An 18,631-nucleotide genomic window follows, 5' to 3' on the forward strand; every position below is an offset into this window, starting at 1 on the left:
CACCAATTTTCTGATCTCTAGATTCTCCAGCTTTGACCATATTTCACTATTCCCCCTCTTTATGCATTGTTCTTTCTCCTTCTGGAACCAAGTTCGTTCACTCCAATATTCAACGAAGGTCTTCGTCGCTTCCGACCTTGACCTCAGATAAAAGCTTCAGGAAATTTAATTTCTCTATTTCTCCTCACCCTACAAAGAAATTCGTACAGCGGTCAATCAAACTCGACACAAACGCGGCGGATCGGTTCTGTTGGTCTCAATGTAGCGACCGGGATAATAACCAACATGTGAATACACCCAAGATCCTTATTATCAAAAAAGAGGAAAAAACACAGATGTCACTGCTCAAGCTCTGTGCTGTTCTTGAACAAAGAGAAATCATGTACGATGCAGATTGAATTTGCTAAGAGCTGGTTCCAATTCATGAGATTTTCTGAACAGTACGGCGTCAATGGAAATCGGACACCCTACTATGCAAACGAGTGAGGAATAGAATTTGGAGAGGACAGGATGATAGGAGGAAGACCAAACAGGTAATAATTAAATATTCTATATCGACCTCTCCTTCAAAACGCTTAAAAAGAGCTCGGAAACGGGACCCCGAAGCCTTCGTTAGCGCACTCCCGAGGCTCAAAGCGCTCAAACCCGATCCATCCCAACCTGTCCCTAACCTACAGTTTCGCTTTGACCATACCTGCAATTAGCTGCGCTAGAACGTCCTGCCTCACCAAAAATGGACCTTCTTCATAATTAGGTTCTTCTCCAAAAGCCTCAACTAGCCCAGCGCCTGTAGCTCCATTACCTAAGGTGATGCGGAAGTCAATCTCATTAACTTTGTTGAAGGCAGGGATACGAAGAGGGATAGGAAAGATGACTTCAATTTCATGACCTGTGGGAGTGTACTCTTCAAGTGTATTTCTGATGGCTCGCGCGACATTCGTCACTGCTTCACCCTCCAGGAATTGTTTCGTACCGCCCGGAAAGGAAATTTTAATTTTCACCAGCTGAGAGCGGGACAGTAAGTTGGGTTCCTAGAGGGATGTGGAAGTCTGTAAGTTAGAGTTTGAAGAAGAGATTGTGACAATGCAATTTCACCAATCCAGTCACCGGTCGAGCAGTAGCATACGTGATGAACAGAACCCCGAGGATGAAGACCAAGCAGGCTTTGATGTTCGAGCCGAAAGGAGGAAAGCGCATGATGGCGATGATATGAGGGTTTTTGGGGAAGAGATAGGCAAAAAAATATGAGCTAATCAAAGTCGAGGGAACGATTTTTGGTGGAAATTGAAGAAAGGATCTGTGGTAGACGGTGAGCAGATTCGTAACGAGGAGATCGGAACATCATACCTTTGACTAGCAAAGGAGGATCCCAACGACCAGCGTTGGTTTATAGATTGGACCTGAAAGAACAAGAGGAACTTGGGAATCCCATCGACAACAATAGGATGTCCGTTTTAACTTGTATCCATAACATGCAGGATCTGCGTAAACGCCATGATAAAGCATGATAAAGAATCAATCGATCAATTCACGATTAGAGGTAATACCTGGTACGACTTGGAGCCTCATGATCAGGGGTAAGCAATTACCTCGTAGATGTGATGTGGGACGCGAGAGGATCATCTGCAGCAAAGGGTTCAAGCGCCGGTCAGCTTTGAGCGCAAGTATGAAGATGCAAGATGCAGATGAGTGATGCGAAGTAATGAAGCCAGAGTCAACACAGGATACATCGAGAGTGCTTCTATACGCCTAACGCTTTGCCGGGGTCCCCTGTTTTTGTCCATTGATACATAAAATTCATATTTCTTCCTTCAAAATCACGTATGACAACTAGAATACCTAAGTTACACCTTACAAAATTCTTCGATGAGCTGACTCGGAGCTAGAAGATCTATATCGGAAGATATTGGGACATCTACATAAATCTACATCTTTCGAAACATATCTCACTCAAGCAGTGATAAGATGGCGATGAGGCATTTACAGAAAGATGTTGAGGTTACAACCTGTCTGATATTTCCTTTCCCTTGAGATTTCATGATCCAAAAAAGAGGAAAATTGTCCATAGTAAGAATATACCCAAAATATAGCCTGGGTCTCCGATGTATATACTCTATGATCGTCCTGTAACGGGGTGTATTCTGAAAAAAAGATAACGAGTTATGAGCCCGGTACCTGGATTGTTCTGGATCTTTACACCTAACATGATACATCTCCGCTGGGAAGCTTGTGCATAACGAAGCTGTCGGGTGCATGGTGCAAATCACTATCATTCCTGTCGTCTTCAATTCCTGGGACAATCGCTTCGGTTTGACCCACAGGCTGGTTTTAGCCAGTGACACTGATCCAGAGAGCGATTTTTCTGTATTAGGTTGAAGATAGCATACGAGGATGCAAGGGGAAAGCCGTGTCGTTCGAGGGTGCAAGAGGGAAATGGCAAGAAAGTACCGAAAAGTGGGGCTTAACACACAAGGTGGAAAACCGAGGTATCGCAGATAGCGAGGGTGAACGACAATAGTGTAGCTGGAGTGACCGGTGAGGGAAAAAAAGAGATGAATATGAGACGTATGTACAAGAAAATAAGGACATTAATGGAGCATACCTAGTACAATGGGTGAGGGAAGAAAAGAGAGGCGAGAAAAGGAAGTCCAAGGCAAGTACTTATAATAGGTAGAGCGCGACGGTGAATACAAGTCAACTATGTAAATGTCAGGAGATCAGTAAAGAATTCTCCTACCGGTTTGAGTGGTAGGACCGTGAAGCAACCATATCACTTGTAGACCTCAGGAGGACAGACTCATGCATGTGGAGATGGCCCTAGTAAGGTGTGAATGACGAGCACTGAGAGCCAAACTCACCTGCCATTAGCCTTGTGTAAGCTTTGGTTCAAGCACAAATAAAGGGCTCGAAGGAGCTATGGTTTTATCGTTACATGTGGAAGGGGATCGGTAGCAACCGACAAAGATATTGCGACGGCCAATTCTTCAGTTTTATTCCGTTGTATTGTGATCTGATTGTTGCTTCTTGAGTTGTCTCTTGCGCCGACAGAATGTAGCGTTTCGGTGGTTTTGCTTGGTGGGAAGGACAATCCTGACGTGTTATCGCCATGTTCGGCTGATACAAGCTCGACAACAATCTGCAGTAGTAGCTGGGAGAGTGACAGGCCTGCGACGGGTTTATCTGGATATAATCGCGCACTCCACAGGATGCTTCTATCTTTCGGCCTGAGAGAGTTTTCAATGAAAACCGTCGTTGCTTTAGTCCCACAGGCGTCGGAGAAATCCTTGAACTCCACCAGGTCCACCCGGCGAAAAGCGAAAGCTGGGAGGATGAGAAGTCAGTAGAAGGATAACTATATACTGTGTTCAAGAGTTGAGCGCATGTTCATCAGAACATAGCGTACAGTGACAGAGCCCGCTTTGTTTCTTCGAAGTCCTTGACGCTGATGGGGGTTCGGAACATGAACTATGGTCTCAAAGGCCGGATGAACGATTGAGCGGCAAATACATGCCGAGAATAGGCGCGCCCAAGTGCTCATCACGTGGCGTCCCAGCATAGTATGATGTCATCTCGGAATTTCTGACAATTTTGGCTTTAGCCTCAAAGTTGATTCAATGATTCTCTATCGTCCGACCAAAGTTCCCCATCTAACGGAATGTATCTATCTTCCCTCAAATTTTTAGCTTTTACAGCGGGCCGTTCTCACCAAAGGTCCATCGGGGGAAGCTCGGTGGTTGTTTCAAGGATATTTTTCAAGTACATCAGTTCCAAATGTCCTAGCGTGTGTCGCCATCAAGCGAGTACACTTGAATACTGAAAATATCACTCTGGGGTGCCGATTCGGAGCCTTACGAATCTGGTCAAACGTTTCCGCGCTCTTGTGCCATAACAGACCCAATAGTTTCTTTGACCGCTATTTCCAGCAAACCACTCGGGATAATTGCGAAACCCAGATATCAACTCCATCTTTACTTCTTATCCAAACAAGAGTGCCCAAAAATTGTTTTGCATCGAAAATCTTAGTCCTATGGCTCAAGTTTCTTCATCGGGAAACCGGCTCCTGGTCAGTATAAATCCCTGGCTCGCTTGACGAATAGCTGTTATTACAGAGTCTAGCTACTCCCTCTCTCCGATGGCTACAGCTCACTCTTTGGGATCTATGCCTTTCTTCGCCACCCTTTTCGCGTTATGTGTTACTACTTTTCCGACCTTAGCTGGAGGTCTCTCGCCTTCGCCCTTCATCGTTCCGGTTCAAAGGCTGGTCAATACTCCCACTACCGGCCACAGCTTGGTCAGAGCTGGTCAGGCCAGACTTCAGGCTTTCAGCAAAGCTCACTCCCAGGTCAATGGTATCCCTGGGGATCATGCCGCCTTGGCACCTCCTGCTGCTAGTCTTACCGACCAGATCGTGACCTTCACCATTAATCCAGTAGTGAACGGAAAGAACTGTGAGCAGCGTCGTGTTTTAAACCACTCTTTCCTGGACCCACCTATTGTTTAGTCTCATTAATAGTCGATACTGGCAGTTCAAACACTTGGGTGAGTCGCCATTGCATCCAAATATCTTTTTGACTGGGATGATTGACACAAATTGTCAAGGTTGGGGCCGATCCTGCAAACCGCTTGCAGCCTGGTCTTGGCCTTGATCTATTTGAAGTAACATACGGCTCTGGTGCTGTCCTTGGTCAGTTTCTAAATCGTTGTTATCTGTCGAAGACCCTGAATCTTGGTTTCAGGTGACGAAACAACGAACACGGTAAACATTACACCCGGCCTCGCTGTCGAAAACCAATCCATAGGTAATGCACTTTTGTCCGAAGGATTCGACGGAGTCGATGGTATCATGGGGTGCGTGTCTCTTGAACGTACGAAGTCTTTTTTAAATCACCTTATCGTCTATATAGCTTCGGTCCCGTTGACTTGACGCAAGGCACACTTCTAGATAATGCTGAATCGGCGAGTTCTTAGACCAGTTGCTCATTTGTACATGTCAATTTTACTGAAATTCCCGGTATACAGACTATTCCCACCGTCATGGACAACCTCTTTGCGCAGGGGACAATTTCCAACGAGACACTCGGAGTGTTTCTTGCACCAACTACTACAGATGACCCTGTTAATGGCGAGCTCTCTTTTGGTATGCCTTTCCTGAAATTCTCGCTTGATGCTTAAATGATATAATGCTTGCCCTCAGGTGGTGTTGATACCTCGAAGATGACTGGACCAATGTCCTTCTTCCAGTAGGTTTTCTTCGTCATTTACAAATTCAACAGAGTCGTTGATTTAAGTTTTTAGATCGACACTGCCATTTTGGTCCATATCTCAGAGTGCCACTTTCGGCGGGGTTACTATCATGGACACCACCACTTGTGTAGTCGACACGTATGTATCGAGTGCTCGTCTATTTCTTTCATTGACCGAAGGACTCGCATGGCAGGGGTACAACACTTCTTATGCTTCCAGAAGACGCCGTCACAACCTACCAGGACCTCATTGGAGCCACTTTAGATCCCACCACCGGTCTCTTGTCAATTAATGAAGCCCAGTTGAGCAACTTGACGACACTGTCTTTCATTGGCACAGATATCAACGGTGAAACTGTAGGCTTCTACATTTCTCGGAGAATAATGTGATCCGAACGTTCAATTTTTAGCAACATTTCGACCTTACTCCAAACGCACAACTCTTTCCTCGTGCATTCAATACCGAGATTGGAGGCTCAGCGGATGATATCCTCCTGATTACTGCTTCAAGTGGGAGCAATGGTGCGTATCACTTAGTAAGTCTTGATTGGATTACGCTGATCCATATCTGCTTAGATGCATCCACTATCGACTGTATAATGGGACAATCATTCTTACAACGTACTTATTCGGCATTTGTAACGCCAAACGGTAATCCAGACGCAGCTGGCACTGTAGGCTTTGCGACCACTCCCTTCACAGACGCCACGACCAATTGAGAATTGCGGCCATATTCTGACAAACCTCTTTCCTAATACAGATTTGCTACATACAGCTTTGACCTTGAACCATTCTACCATAGTGTCATCAATACCTGTGTATCATTGCATCCTGCTCTTCTCTTCTCAGTCTTCTTCGAACTTTGTATGTGACCTGCATAGCTGATTTGTGGGTCCAAGCAATCGAGAATGTTTCCCACGTCATTGTTACAATTGGCAAATTACGATTTGTTCTCTCTATCCTTGAGCACCAGTGCCCAGACAATGGTGCTTATCACTTGTCACTGCTCACCACGCTTACACCCGCAGGATGAATCCCGCTGTTGACCGTCTCTGTGTCAGCAATCCGGTCTTTCCTCTTCAAGTATGTAAAGATCATGGCGATGTCAGGCGCCGCCGATATCACCTTGCAGAGGCAGTGTTCGTTGCTTCCTTATGTATAAAGACCTTGAGTTGAGGAAGGTAGTCCACAACGATGCTCATGGAAAGAGTCGAAGAAGTTCCCTTCATCTACAATGGCGTAACATACAAAACCTGGGTAAAGATTGTGGGCGATTTAGAGAAAAGCATCCGCACGCCTGTAATTGCACTTCATGGAGGCCCTGGTAAGTTTCTATATCATTCTACATTGTTCCCTAGTGTCATATTGTTCTACATAGGTCTTTCGCATGATTATATGAATCCACACATTGATCTTGCCATAAACTCTTCTATCCCCGTTATTTTCTATGACCAGATTGGCTCTGCCCGTTCTTCCCACTTCGTCTCATATCGTGGGATCGCTCCTCCGAATACACCAGACGAGGCACCTGCTATCACCATCGATCTCTTCGTTGCAGAATTGACTAACCTTATCAACCATCTCAAGATCTCCGCCTTCGATATTGTTGGTCACTCCTGGGGTGGCGTTCTTGGTGTGGAATACGCTATCCGAGTTCAACCTCCCGGACTTAAACACCTTGTCCTAGTCAGCTCACTTGCCTCCATGGCTCTATGGGGCCAGAGTGTCATGCAGCTAAGTGCATCGGTGGTACCAGAAGATATGCGCAGCGAGCTTGTTCAACCATCCAGCATGGGAAAACATCGAGAAGCGCTGAACTCGTTGCACGCCGTGTATGGATGTACATGTGTTCCTGTACCAGACGAAGTCAAGAGATCACTCGACTATGCAGCGAGCGAGGAGGAAATATGCGATACGACGGTCCCTCAGAAGATGTTTGGGGGGGAATTCGGTACTTGGTCTTGCATTGGTCGCCTACACCATGTCCTTGTTCCAACCTTGATTATCAATGGACGCAAAGACCTCGCTCAGGATTTTGTTGTTCAACCATTTTTTGATGGGATTGCTAAAGTCAAGTGGGTTAGGATGGAGAATTCCAGTCATATGGCAATTTGGGAGGAACGGGAGAGGTATATGTCTATTCTTGATGATTTTCTGGGTGCATGTATTTGAACATGCACAGGATAGTGCTTCATTATCTTTATCAATCCAATTTCACATCACCATCCAAAGTATATGTCAGATATAAAATTTAAGCCTAACAGCAGTCTTGTGCTTCAGCTAGCAAGGCCCCGCACATACTCAATCAAAGCCCTTGCGAGAGAGACCGAATCAGCTATGTGCTGCAAAAATAAAATACCACATACCGCACAGGTCTTCCAGTCATGCCCTTCTCCTGATACGGCGTGGGCCTGGTAGCATCCATCGTTCCCGCTATGTCAAGATGCGCCCATTTCATCGCTGTTTCGGCATTACTTCCGTCCTCGGCTTCGATACCATGTGCGAAAGCTTTCAAGAATAAAGCCGCAGTGCAGCTTCCGCCGGGTCTTCCTCCAGTCTGATAGATACAAATTCAGGGAGAAATATCAATGAGGTGTGTATGATACGCACGTTGCATAGATCAGCATTGGAAGAGTAGATTTGAGGACCTATAAAGAACGGAGCAAAAAAAAATTAACAGAAGGAAAACGACATCCAGATTTTTGAAAGCGCACCGTAGTCTTCGCTGAGAGGCATACGCCAGAAACGGTCAAATTCTTGCTCACCAGCAGTGTGCAATTTTTCCCATAACTCGTCGGAAGTCTATGCATCTCGTGGTCGGTCATTAGTCAAGAAGAAGGAAGAAGACATGTACCGAGTATACGCCAGTAAAGATCTCTCCGAGCGCGATGACTATTGCACTAAAATTCGTAGTGTTAGAAGTCATCATCCGAGCGACACGAATGAATCATTACCCAGTAAGTGTAGCGACATCGATGAGAGTATGTGGTTTGTATTCTGTTGAGGCGTAGTAGATAGCATCTGCATATCACTCGTTGAGCAAAACCAGATATGCACATCACTTCGGGACGTACCAGACAAAACCAAACGACCTTCTGCGTCCGTGTTATCCACTTCTACGGACTTGCCGTTCATGGCGTAGACACTGCAGTAGACGTGGGTGAAAGATATTTCCAACAGCACAAAGATCTATACTTACATGTCTCCAGGTTTGGTTGCACTTGGCTGGCAATTAATTGTGTTAGGTATGTTGGCGTACAACAACTGGAAAGACTCACTCCGGGAAGATTTTCTGTCAGCGGGGTGACAGTTACGAGGTTGACTCTAGGTTCCCGTAAGATATGTGTGTAAGTGATATAGCGATTCGAAAGGAGTACTCACGGGAGTTTCAGCTTGGCAATGGCAAGCGTCGCTGAGACTACCGTGGCTGCGCCGCCCATATCGCCACGCATGAGTTTCATGCCCTGTGATTCAGAGGATTAAAAAACAGTAGGCAAAGCCCAAACGAATACACACTTCACCAGGCTTTAGAGATATCCCTCCACTGTCGAAAGTGATACCTTTTCCAACGAACGCGATCGGTTGGGCATCCTTTTGAGATGCGCCCTTGTAATGACTACGAATCGTTGTTAAAAAAAGTAAGGATGGAACAAATAAAAAGTCGGACATTTCCAAGAATTTGGCTGGTTCGTTGGTGCCGTGAGTTACTGATAGGAATGTGTTCTGTCAGTGGACTTCAGTGATGTAGAAAAGGTATTCTTCCAGAGAAACCCACCATTCCCTTGCTGGCAGCCCAGTCTGCACCATAGGAAATCAATACAACATAGCAGTCCATATTTATTATACACACCTTCATCTCGGACAAAGATTTCGACGTTCTCAATTCCAGCAAACTCGGCTTTTGCGCGTTCACAGAAAGCCTATTCAGAAAGTTGGATCAGAGAGTCACACAAAACGACTAGATAGCGAAGCTCACAGTAGGCGTCATCATATTAGCTGGTAATTCCATGAGCTGGTCGAATGTTTCTATCAGGACGGATATGGAGGAATACAACTCGAAACGCACGGTTCGCGCCAGGTTTTGTGAGTACGCATATGCGACTCCTCGATCCCATTCTTTTGAGCTCTCAATGGGCTTGAATTCTAACTTGGGAGGAATCGGTTTCTTCAAGTTCGGGTTGAATGGTGAAGGAGGATTTGTCTTCAAGGAGAAATCATACAAAGCAAGATGTGCAGCGACAGCTGGGAGGACTGTTTAACAGAAGTTATATATTCAGATTACTCCATGTACTCACCAGCAGCATGAGGGTCCGCTGACGCGTCAACAGTTACCTCCTTCAATCCATTTAGAACCTTCAAAGCCTTGACAGCACTTCCAACAGATTTTCGGACAAGTTCTCTCTTCACTTCACCCTTTTTGGCAGAGAAGTTATCACCAAGAGATGAAGCAGCAGTGATCTTTGTTGCAGGAGTGTCGTAGAATATGCTGGTCGTTCCTACATCGACTTTCTCTCCACGTGGAACTGTGGCCCAAGTTTTTGCGATGTCGACGTTGGGAATAGCGGTGGAAGGTGCCTTCGGATCGATGGGAACAATGAAGGCGGAAGTAGACATCTTGCAGGATCGATAAAGTGAGTGCCGAAGTAATGACCTTGGTATCATGCTGTGTATTTTTGAAAGAAGCTCTTAGACGCCGGATTTTCCCGGATTTCCCTCGATCGGAGTGGTTTTGATCAAGTTTTGATGCATATCATTTAAAAATTTTTATCACCAGGCGCATCTCTCTCTATACAAATAACAGCAACGGATCCGGAAATGCAACGAGGTCTCGCAGCAGTTCGCAGCTTTTAACCCGGGTACCCTTTGCTTATTCCAGCTTCTTTGTGCACTTATCTCCATCTATGGTGCACGTCACCTAACTGCCACTACCTGTGTACTAGCGTGGGAATCTTACATAAGCGGCAAAATCGCCAGCTCATTATCAGACACGACGTGCGGGATCAGTGCGGGATACACTAGAATTACGCGTAGACAGGCATCGACTGAATAAATCAATGTAGAATTAATGTTCAAATCTTTACGCTACAAATGACATCCGCTAACCGTAACGCCAAGAAAGCCGCAGCAGCTCGTGCTCGTGCAGGCCGTGCACGACAACATACCTTTCAGACCTTGCGTGAAAATATGCCAAAGGCCTTGGCTTCAATCAAGATCGAGTTAATTCGAAAGTGGGAGCATCGGGCTTGGAGATTTATTGATGCTTACAGTGATGGATTGGGGGCTAAAGATGCAGTGACCCAAATAAAGAAGTTCAGCTCACGTCGCTTTACTTCTCACCGTCGCATTCCTGAATCACTGGCTCGAGCAATGGATCAGTAGATAAATATTGCCATATTAGGGAATTATTATATTACATAAGATTACCATAAAAGGAAACGGCAAAAACGGCCCCATGATTTTTCTGAAATTCAACTTGTTCCAAAATCCCTCTAGAGCGTTTCATCATCTATCTATTTAGTATCTTTTCACAAGAGGAACACAGGATTCGTCTACTCCTTAAGGCTGCTCCCACGCTTGTGCACAGGTAGTGGCAGTTAGGTGACGTGCACCATACGCCACGATCTATGGTCCGATTTATTTAAGCAGGGAAATGTGGGGTGCGTGATTGTTTCGTTCCTTTGTTCTTCTTGGAACCGAATGCTCGAAATATATCCAGGTCTCAAATTCTCCGACCACTCACATTGTTTAGTTCGAGTCGATCCACCGCAAGACCTGCACATTCGCCGACATTTTCGCCCGCACGTTAGTAGTTCTATCCATCCGATTGAACTTTTTTTTTTCACACTTCATAGTACCTGACATGTTTCCTGATTACTCGTAATAGTCAAATTTGATAGTGAAACAGAGCGAAGCTCCTACGAGTCGAGAAATAAAGAGGCTACTGGCCGAATTCAGACCTGCGCTTTATCTGGTTCTTATACACATCCCATCTCTTAAATCTATTCTGATTTGTCCCCGATTGCGATATCGAACCATTTTCGCAAGGTCTTTTCCATCCTGTCCATTTCCGAAGGACTGTTCCACTTCGCGGCGGCTAACAAGGAGCAATTCAATTTACCATCGTACTGCCAGTAAAGATTGGTCATTGTTGGGCCGCTGACATGTGCACGGAAAAGGACTCGTGGAACTTGGGTAGGGCTCGATGAACCCGGCGCGTATTTCGTGAAGAGCCCTAGACCCTCTAGGTGTCCAATGGAAGAGCCAATCGGAGATTTGACCATCATCAATGAAGGATTGAAGCTCTTGCAAATGGCTTGTTTTTCGCGTTCCCTGTGAACGTAGGCTGCATGATCTTTCTGAGGCGCTGCATGAGTGGCTGCCATGTGTGGTATGACTGAGCTCCAGAAAGACTCCTGGTCGCAAGAATTGAAGGTCTTTGTATCGACTGAGAAGCCAACAGCCTTGCGGAAGGTTTCCAGTTTTGCTTGCAAGGGAAAACCATCGGTTCCGAATAGAGTCGTTCCTTCAGGATGGTTGATGGAAGATGATGAGGGCCAAGTAGGACGCTTTGATAGGTCTGTTAGCTTTCTTTCAAGTATTCCAGGTGTCTAGAATTTGCTGACCTGATCTTTACAGCTTAGCGGCATGAACCAGTGGACTGCATTGGTGTAGGCCTCGACTGTAGAGTCAAAGTGAGCTCCACCAACAACAGCTGCGTTGGCTAGTATCGTTTCTACATGTGCCACTGCAAATATAGCATCCATAGCTATCGTAATGGTTGTGTGGTGTGCGCGACATTTCTCCCGCAGAGCAGTCGTCCGAGCGTTATCAAATACCACATGTCGCATTGTAACGTCGTGGGTGCGAACTTTGTTCTCCACAGATGGGGGTAAGAATGGGACCTAAAGAAGTATCAAAAGGTGAGTTGAGACCTGAGGATACAACAATCAATTTTGCGTCGCTTACGAATTCCTCTGTTTGAGTTGAAGCAGGTTCCGGGACACTGTCCATATTTAAGCCTGTCAGGACAGATCCAGCAGACGCAAGTCGAGCTGTTTCTTCGCCCCATTTAATAGATTCCAAGTCCACAGGCATAGTCTTGAAAATCTGGTCATTCAAGGAGCCAACCAACTCGTTGAGTAAAATCATGGACATTCGACCGTCAAACATCCCATGAGGACCGGAAAAGCTTCGACAACATGAGCGCTCTCGGCAGGACCAGAGAATAGATAATTCACCGACCTTAGCATGTATCTTCCCGTTGAGAGTTCCACTGGAGATGCTATCAACCTCAGAGGGTATTCACCACGCGTGAACTCCCATTTTTCGTCGAGGTCATGCTCGAGGCAGTCAATTTTTGTCTCTCGCCAAATCAATGTTTGAGCGACCCATGTGTCGATATCGTCCGAACCAGCGGGTACATCGTATAAAGCCGTCCAAGATGCGTCCTCAGACTGGTACACCGTACGAAGTGCTACCGCTGGAATTCGATGTCGAAGCTGTATCCAAGCTGCACGGAGGCAAGAAGCAAAGGTATCCTGGGACACAGCTATTCCCGATTCATCTCTCAACTGCACCTCCGCAGAACCGGTGAGGGCCAACAAAAAGTCATGCAATCTGTTCACGGGCTTATTTGAGTTTTCTGAAGGCGAATGAGGACACAGCTTACGCGTAAGAGTTGCAAAGGGCTTCAAAACCATGAAGATTACGCTTGTAGGTCTTTCCGTCGCTGGAGGAGAAGGTATAAGCAGCCATTGATCAGAGGACTAAGAAGAATTAAACGGAGGGCCGTTTGGAGACGAAGGTTATTTGTAGGGAATCGAGTAGACGGACACGGAGGAAATGTATGCTTATTTCCCACTTGGCAATGAAACATTCAGGGAAGAAAATAGGGAAACAACGCGCTGTATTTCACTTACTACATGTATCAGAAAATTCTGATATTTATTGTGGGGGAGACCACAGGGTAACATTCAGGGTGATAGAAGGATTGCCGAAAATTCAGAGATTGGAGAAAATCAGGAGAAAGCTGCACAGGAATCTAAGTATCATAGTATCAGTGTATGTATCTTTAGTCCTGAATCACCAATAAGATCCTTACTGATAGCCTCGACGCTGTATATGATTGGACTAGCGGAAATATGTATTTGACGGTCAATTCTGAATACTATACCCTACTATACCGAGCTTTTTTTTCGGGGCGTTTGCTAGTTCTGGGCGAACTTGCCAACTTCACAATAAAATTGCAGCCGCTGGTCTCCGCTGGTATGTAGCCGTTTGTGACCTTCTCCCTCCCACCCCCTGCGGAAATACATCAAGCACTTTTATGCGTGGTGTGACACTCCGCATCTTATTCGTCCTGATTGAGTGAGGATACTGTCTGATACTGTACGTGTATAGTCTTAGGGAAGGATTTCTGTCAATAGCGTGCCTGAGTGTTATTTTACCATTCCACGTACATATCTATCTATCTATCTATCCGTTGAACATTGTATCAGATGGTATCCTATTGTATCTCTCCGAATTTTGAAGGCTTGAAATCAGCTAGACGCTCATGCAAGAGGCCTCAGCTTCTACATAATGTCAAGACATGATTGACTATAATGTTGCATTCATTAAAAAATCGGCTCAAGGGGAAGAAGGTCCCTGATCATTCAAGTTCAGGGCGAACAGCAGGACTGAGTCTGACTGAGGTCGCCGTTCCGCTAGAAGGACGATGGTATCCTGATGGTATCTACACGATTCTACAGGTCTTGTGAATCCAAGTAGGTGCCGCCCTGGTGCCGCCAGTTCCTTGTTGTAAAGGCCTGGCTCAGAATGATTCAATGCAAGAATATCTAACGAGGGAAAATCCGTCTTCAACACACGGTTGGACAAGAACGCGGTCATCACGCACTCAACACAATATCAAGTCCACTGTCAACTCTGGCTGCCGAAAACCCAAAGACCGCTCTTGAATAAAATTTGAATTTATTTTATCCTCGGTGTTCCCAAGTACATCCTGGAACTGCTTCTTTCAAGCTCGTCACAGGGAGTATAAGTATTGAGCCTAGAAGGAACGAATGGGGGACAAGAGGAGCAAACTCGGCCAAAGCCAAACAAATTAATCATCCTGGTTATCCGACCATATAAATTCATTCTATCACATGGTCAAACCATTTCCGCAAGGCTTTTTCCATGCCGTCCATTTCAGCAGGACTATTCCACTTTGCAGCACCTAACAAAGAACAATTCAGTTTGCCATCGTATTGCCAGAAAATATTGGTCATTGTCGGCGTCAATGGACGCGCTCGGAAAAGTACTCGATGCACTTGGGTCAGACTCGATGAGCCCGGTGTGTGTTTTGTGAAGAGCCCCAGGCCCTCTAGGTGTCCGATGGAAGAAGAGATTGGCGATCTGACCATCATTGACGAAGGATGAAAGCTCTTGCACATAGCTTGTTTTTCGCGTTCTCTCTGAACGTACGCTGCAAGATCTTTGCGGGGTGCTGCATGAGCAGCCGCAATTTCTGCTGCAACGACACTCCAAAAGAATTCCTTCTTGCAAGGATTGAAAGAATTGGTATCGACCGAAAACCCGACAGCCTTGCGGATAGTTTCCATTCTTGTTTGCAAGGGGTAACCATCAGTTCCGAAAAGAGTTGTTCCTTCAGGATGACGGATGGAAGATGATGTAGGCCATGAAGGACGCTTTGACAAGTTTTTGAGTTTCCGGAAGTTTATACGTCTACAACTCACTAACCTGATCTTTGCAACTCAGCGGCATAAACCAGTGAATCGCTTTGGTGTAGGCATCGATTGTAGAAGCATAGTGAGCTTCACCAATAGCGGCCGCGTTTAATAGTACCGCCTCTGCGTGGGCTAGTGCAAAGATAGCATCCACGGCCACCGTAACAGTAATGTGGTTTCCGCGGCATTTCTCCCTCAAAGCAGACGTCCGAGCGCTATCAAATTCCACTAGTCGCATCGTGACGTCGTGTGTCCCGATTATATTCTCCACGAATGGTGGTAAGAATGGAACCTTGGATAAATATCGTAAGTAAGAACATTCGAGAGCCCGTATAAGATATCACATATGCACTTACGAATTCCTCCCCTTTAGTTACAGCGGGTTCGGGGATGGTATCCATATCTAATCCTGTTAATATGGCTCCCGTGGACGCTAGTCGAGCTGTTTCTTCACCCCATCTGATAGTTGAGTCCACAGGTGCCGTCTCGTAGATCTGATCATTCAAGGAGCCAACCAGGTCGTTTAGTAAAATCATCGACATTCTACCATCAATCATTCCATGAGGACCTGCAAGACTTTCAAGATAACATGAGCGGTTTAAACAACACGTTCCATTAGCTATCACACAAACCTTATCATGTATCTGCCTGTTGCAACTTCCATCGGAGATACTATTAGCCTTAGAGGATATTCGCCATGTGTGAACTCCCATTTTTCGTCAAGGTCATACTCGAGACAATCAACCTTCGTCTCTCTCCAAACCAACGTCTGAGCGACCCATGTGTCAATGTCGTCCGAACCATTAGGTACATCGTATAACACCGTCCAAGATGCATCTTCAGGCTGGTACGTCGTGCGGAGCGCTACCGCCGGAACTCGATGCCGGAGAAATATCCAAGCACTGCGAAGGGAGGCGATGACTTTTTGTTCAGGAATAGATGTTCCAAATTGATTCCTCAACTGCACCTCAACAGACCCGGTGAATGCCAGTAGAAAGTCGTGCAATCTATTCTCTGGCTTAGCTGAGATTATCCTTCGAGACGAGCCTGAACACAACTCACGCATACGAGTTGCAAATGGCTTCGAAGCCATGGAGACGACGCTTGTATGTTTTCCCATCATCGGTGGAAAAAGTATACGCTGCCATTAATCCGACAAGGGGGCCAAAAGAAGAGGATTCAGTTGAGACTATCTGGGGACGAACCTTGAGGCTGCCATTTTGCAGGGACGGGAGGGGGTTTCCCACTCGGCTCTGCCATAAATTCCCGGGGAGCCCACAGAGAAATCATATGTTTACAATTTTCCAAGAACATTGCACCTAAAAAGGACATTTCAGAGAACCAGAGATTCCAACCGAGAAGTGCACAGGAAGTACTTATATACATACATAGTTTAACGGAAGAAAGTGATGTTCGATTTTTTTTGCATATTTAGCGAAGGCCCGAGTTCGGCGCTGTTCGGCGATTGGAAAGAAACGGAGAAAGCAACGAAAGGAAGATTCAGAAGACAGAAGTCTGAACATTTGAAGTTTAAACTTGCAAAGGGGTGCATCCCGCTAATAGACTTCAAGCATTACTACCAAAGGTTACAGGAGGTTACCCGCTTACTTACGATACTGACACAGTCACTGCACCGACGATCGCTGCGAAAGGATGATAAGGAACTGGTCTTCACTGTTCAGGAATTCGCTTTAGGTTGCTCCTCAAGCTCTACATTTTTTAATTCAGTACCTCTGATCAATCTTCAACCAACCACGAGTAAGTGACAAAACGAAGCCTCCCTACTCACCGGAACTTCCTATTCCGAATTCCACTTGGCAACTCAAACCGTACTGTGCGCTCGGTATCGCTTGAATCACGAGAGGCGAGAGGTGGACGAACGTTATAATGTTTTGAATAAATTGGTCAACTTGGAAGAGAATACATGTACATCTGCTGTAATCGACATCTGCGGAAATCAGAAATAGGAGGATTTAACTTAGTTTGGGTTCAGTTGAATAAAGGTTCGTTTGGTAAGCTGAGGTCTTCAATGCCTTGCTCTTTCCAATAAGCCTCGATGTCCAAGATAGAATCAATCGTATCTACTATAGACTTCCTAAAGGAAGTGTATGAACCCGCCTTGATTCCAAGGTATCTTTCTGTCCTACTGAGATCTGTCACCTGCATGGGGAAGACAGGTGCCTTTTCAGGACTGCATAAGCGATCTGCAAGGTGGGGGCGGGCTTCTATAATTTGAGGGATGACTTTTTTCCAATCATGATCCTCAGGAGCACCAAGGATAAACCGTCTGTCCTTTGGTACAAGCTCGTCAATTGCCTTATTGTGTACCGCATTGATATGAGCATCGACGATATCGCGCACATCCATCCAGCCAGGGTATACGACAAACACCTTGTTTTCAGGTCGGAGTAGGAAGTGAACAAAATAGTTGGAACTCTCTAGACCATAGAGCTTGGGATGGTTGACAATATACTTGTAATTGGGGACGAAGGGACCGAAAATATAAGTCGGATCGACTGAGCTGTAAGTTAGGGGAATCCAACTGCTTGAAATTTGTCACAAGCTCACTGATAACCACCCGAATATCGCGGTGCTTTTCAGCCCAATTCAACATGGTCTGTTCGCTGATGATTTTCTGAGCTATATAGACGACAAAGTGTTGAGCTTCAGTGGTTTTCTGAGCATCTTCGAATGTGACGGATCTCCAGTCTGCATGATCAAAATGCGTAAATCAGTTGGTATACCGGCGACATTGGAAAACTTTAGCAACCTTGGGGACCAATGGGACCATCGATATTATAAGTCACCTGTGATCCGGTAACGATTATTGTCTTCACACCTGCTTTCCGAGCAGAATCCAGAATCCTTTCTGTTCCCTCAGTGGAGAACTTTAAATGTATTAGTATGGACTCTAACCGGGGAAAGGCGCCTCGAATTCACCCTCTTGACAACCTCTATGTCGCCTCGAAAAGAAGGCAGGAATGCGGCCACATGTATCAACACCTCTATATCTACTCACATGAACAATGTAAAACTCTGGGACCGGAAGTTAAACATACCTTCAAAGGCATCACCGAGGTTTGAAGTAGAAAGATCGGGGATATCAATTACCGAAAACTTTTTGTAGCCTCTGAACACTTTCTCCAGCTGCGAAACCTTCTCCCCTCGAGCCGACCTATATATGGTTCGTAAAGCTTCGGTCGGTTGAACTTATATGGAGGTTCAAAAGATGACATTTACCCTCGCACTGTATGACCAGCGTCAAGTAATTTTTGGACAATTTGAGAGCCAAGAAGTCCAGAAGCGCCAGTCACGAAATAATTAGAGTAAACCATTTGATGATGTAGAAGGTTTGATAGAAAGAAAAGAGTATGCGCTCGAACAAACCTAAGTTGAATATATATATATAGTGTTGGATTTGTGGGCTTGAGAATACACAGAATACATGTGTTAATCATGAATGCTTCTGTAGAATGTTTGTATATGATTCCAAACAAGGATTAGCGTGTTTGTAGATCGATCAAAAGTTCAGAACGGTGGCAGAGGGTGGCAGACAGTGACGGACAGTCCCCGCTCTTTCAGGTTCTTTCTCTCCCATCAGTATCGAATATTGACCTTCAATAGCCTATACACAATCACTATCCAAATGACTACCCGTCG

General features: G+C 45.6%; 8 protein-coding genes across 8 annotated transcripts; 3 read left to right on the plus strand and 5 right to left on the minus strand.

Annotated features, from left to right (window-relative positions):
* Positions 1-575: 575 nt before the first annotated feature.
* Positions 576-1,197, minus strand: C8R40DRAFT_1066955 (uncharacterized protein; the record flags this gene model as incomplete). Its single annotated transcript, XM_046225839.1, has 3 exons — positions 576-671; positions 729-1,031; positions 1,096-1,197. The coding sequence occupies 3 exons, from the start codon at positions 1,195-1,197 to the stop codon at positions 576-578; spliced, it is 501 nt and encodes a 166-aa protein (XP_046089605.1).
* Positions 1,198-3,948: 2,751 nt separating this feature from the next.
* On the plus strand, positions 3,949-6,200 carry C8R40DRAFT_769932 (aspartic peptidase A1). Its single transcript, XM_046236161.1, has 12 exons — positions 3,949-4,063; positions 4,117-4,448; positions 4,502-4,539; positions 4,600-4,684; positions 4,737-4,848; positions 4,905-4,956; positions 5,020-5,137; positions 5,195-5,240; positions 5,296-5,382; positions 5,438-5,600; positions 5,654-5,765; positions 5,820-6,200. Exons 2-12 carry the CDS (start codon positions 4,133-4,135, stop codon positions 5,960-5,962), a joined length of 1,272 nt encoding a protein of 423 aa, XP_046089606.1. The 5' UTR covers positions 3,949-4,063; positions 4,117-4,132; the 3' UTR covers positions 5,963-6,200.
* Positions 6,201-6,428: 228 nt separating this feature from the next.
* Positions 6,429-7,415, plus strand: C8R40DRAFT_1037938 (proline-specific peptidase; the record flags this gene model as incomplete). Its single annotated transcript, XM_046223712.1, has 2 exons — positions 6,429-6,567; positions 6,622-7,415. Coding segments are annotated over 2 exons (933 nt in total), but the record flags the coding sequence as incomplete, so codon positions are not given.
* Positions 7,416-7,519: 104 nt separating this feature from the next.
* On the minus strand, positions 7,520-9,857 carry C8R40DRAFT_1066958 (cytosol aminopeptidase family, catalytic domain-containing protein; the record flags this gene model as incomplete). The annotated part of the gene is made up of 17 exons (XM_046225840.1): positions 7,520-7,556; positions 7,610-7,800; positions 7,854-7,891; positions 7,958-8,045; positions 8,098-8,143; positions 8,198-8,264; positions 8,318-8,388; positions 8,443-8,468; positions 8,522-8,567; positions 8,625-8,707; positions 8,760-8,859; positions 8,911-8,966; positions 9,019-9,041; positions 9,094-9,163; positions 9,220-9,255; positions 9,310-9,494; positions 9,539-9,857. The coding sequence occupies 17 exons, from the start codon at positions 9,855-9,857 to the stop codon at positions 7,520-7,522; spliced, it is 1,482 nt and encodes a 493-aa protein (XP_046089608.1).
* Positions 9,858-10,247: 390 nt separating this feature from the next.
* Positions 10,248-11,086, plus strand: C8R40DRAFT_770133 (uncharacterized protein). Its single transcript, XM_046236163.1, has 2 exons — positions 10,248-10,900; positions 10,960-11,086. Exon 1 carries the CDS (start codon positions 10,332-10,334, stop codon positions 10,620-10,622), a length of 291 nt encoding a protein of 96 aa, XP_046089609.1. The 5' UTR covers positions 10,248-10,331; the 3' UTR covers positions 10,623-10,900; positions 10,960-11,086.
* Positions 11,087-11,242: 156 nt separating this feature from the next.
* Positions 11,243-12,998, minus strand: C8R40DRAFT_1167250 (uncharacterized protein; the record flags this gene model as incomplete). The annotated part of the gene is made up of 5 exons (XM_046230981.1): positions 11,243-11,809; positions 11,867-12,145; positions 12,210-12,432; positions 12,486-12,860; positions 12,913-12,998. 5 exons carry the CDS (start codon positions 12,996-12,998, stop codon positions 11,243-11,245), a joined length of 1,530 nt encoding a protein of 509 aa, XP_046089610.1.
* Positions 12,999-14,377: 1,379 nt separating this feature from the next.
* On the minus strand, positions 14,378-16,064 carry C8R40DRAFT_1167251 (uncharacterized protein; the record flags this gene model as incomplete). Its single annotated transcript, XM_046230982.1, has 4 exons — positions 14,378-14,932; positions 14,985-15,263; positions 15,328-15,547; positions 15,604-16,064. 4 exons carry the CDS (start codon positions 16,062-16,064, stop codon positions 14,378-14,380), a joined length of 1,515 nt encoding a protein of 504 aa, XP_046089611.1.
* Positions 16,065-16,960: 896 nt separating this feature from the next.
* Positions 16,961-18,306, minus strand: C8R40DRAFT_1167252 (uncharacterized protein; the record flags this gene model as incomplete). Its single annotated transcript, XM_046230983.1, has 6 exons — positions 16,961-17,487; positions 17,540-17,680; positions 17,742-17,859; positions 17,912-17,982; positions 18,031-18,146; positions 18,212-18,306. The coding sequence occupies 6 exons, from the start codon at positions 18,304-18,306 to the stop codon at positions 16,961-16,963; spliced, it is 1,068 nt and encodes a 355-aa protein (XP_046089612.1).
* Positions 18,307-18,631: the final 325 nt, after the last annotated feature.

The sequence above is a fragment of the Lentinula edodes genome (genome assembly GCF_021015755.1).
Source record: "Lentinula edodes strain Le(Bin) 0899 ss11 chromosome Unknown C8R40scaffold_6, whole genome shotgun sequence".
NCBI classification, from domain to species: Eukaryota; Fungi; Basidiomycota; class Agaricomycetes; order Agaricales; family Omphalotaceae; genus Lentinula; species Lentinula edodes.

Coding starts and splice junctions, on each gene's coding strand:
- C8R40DRAFT_769932 (XM_046236161.1), top strand. CDS start 4,133: ATGGCTACAGCTCACTCTTTGGGATCTATGCCTTTCTTCGCCACCCTT. Junction 4,849..4,904: donor GGAGTCGATGGTATCATGGG/GTGCGTGTCTCT, acceptor TCGTCTATATAG/CTTCGGTCCCGTTGACTTGA. Junction 5,383..5,437: donor ACCACTTGTGTAGTCGACAC/GTATGTATCGAG, acceptor CTCGCATGGCAG/GGGTACAACACTTCTTATGC.
- C8R40DRAFT_770133 (XM_046236163.1), top strand. CDS start 10,332: ATGACATCCGCTAACCGTAACGCCAAGAAAGCCGCAGCAGCTCGTGCT.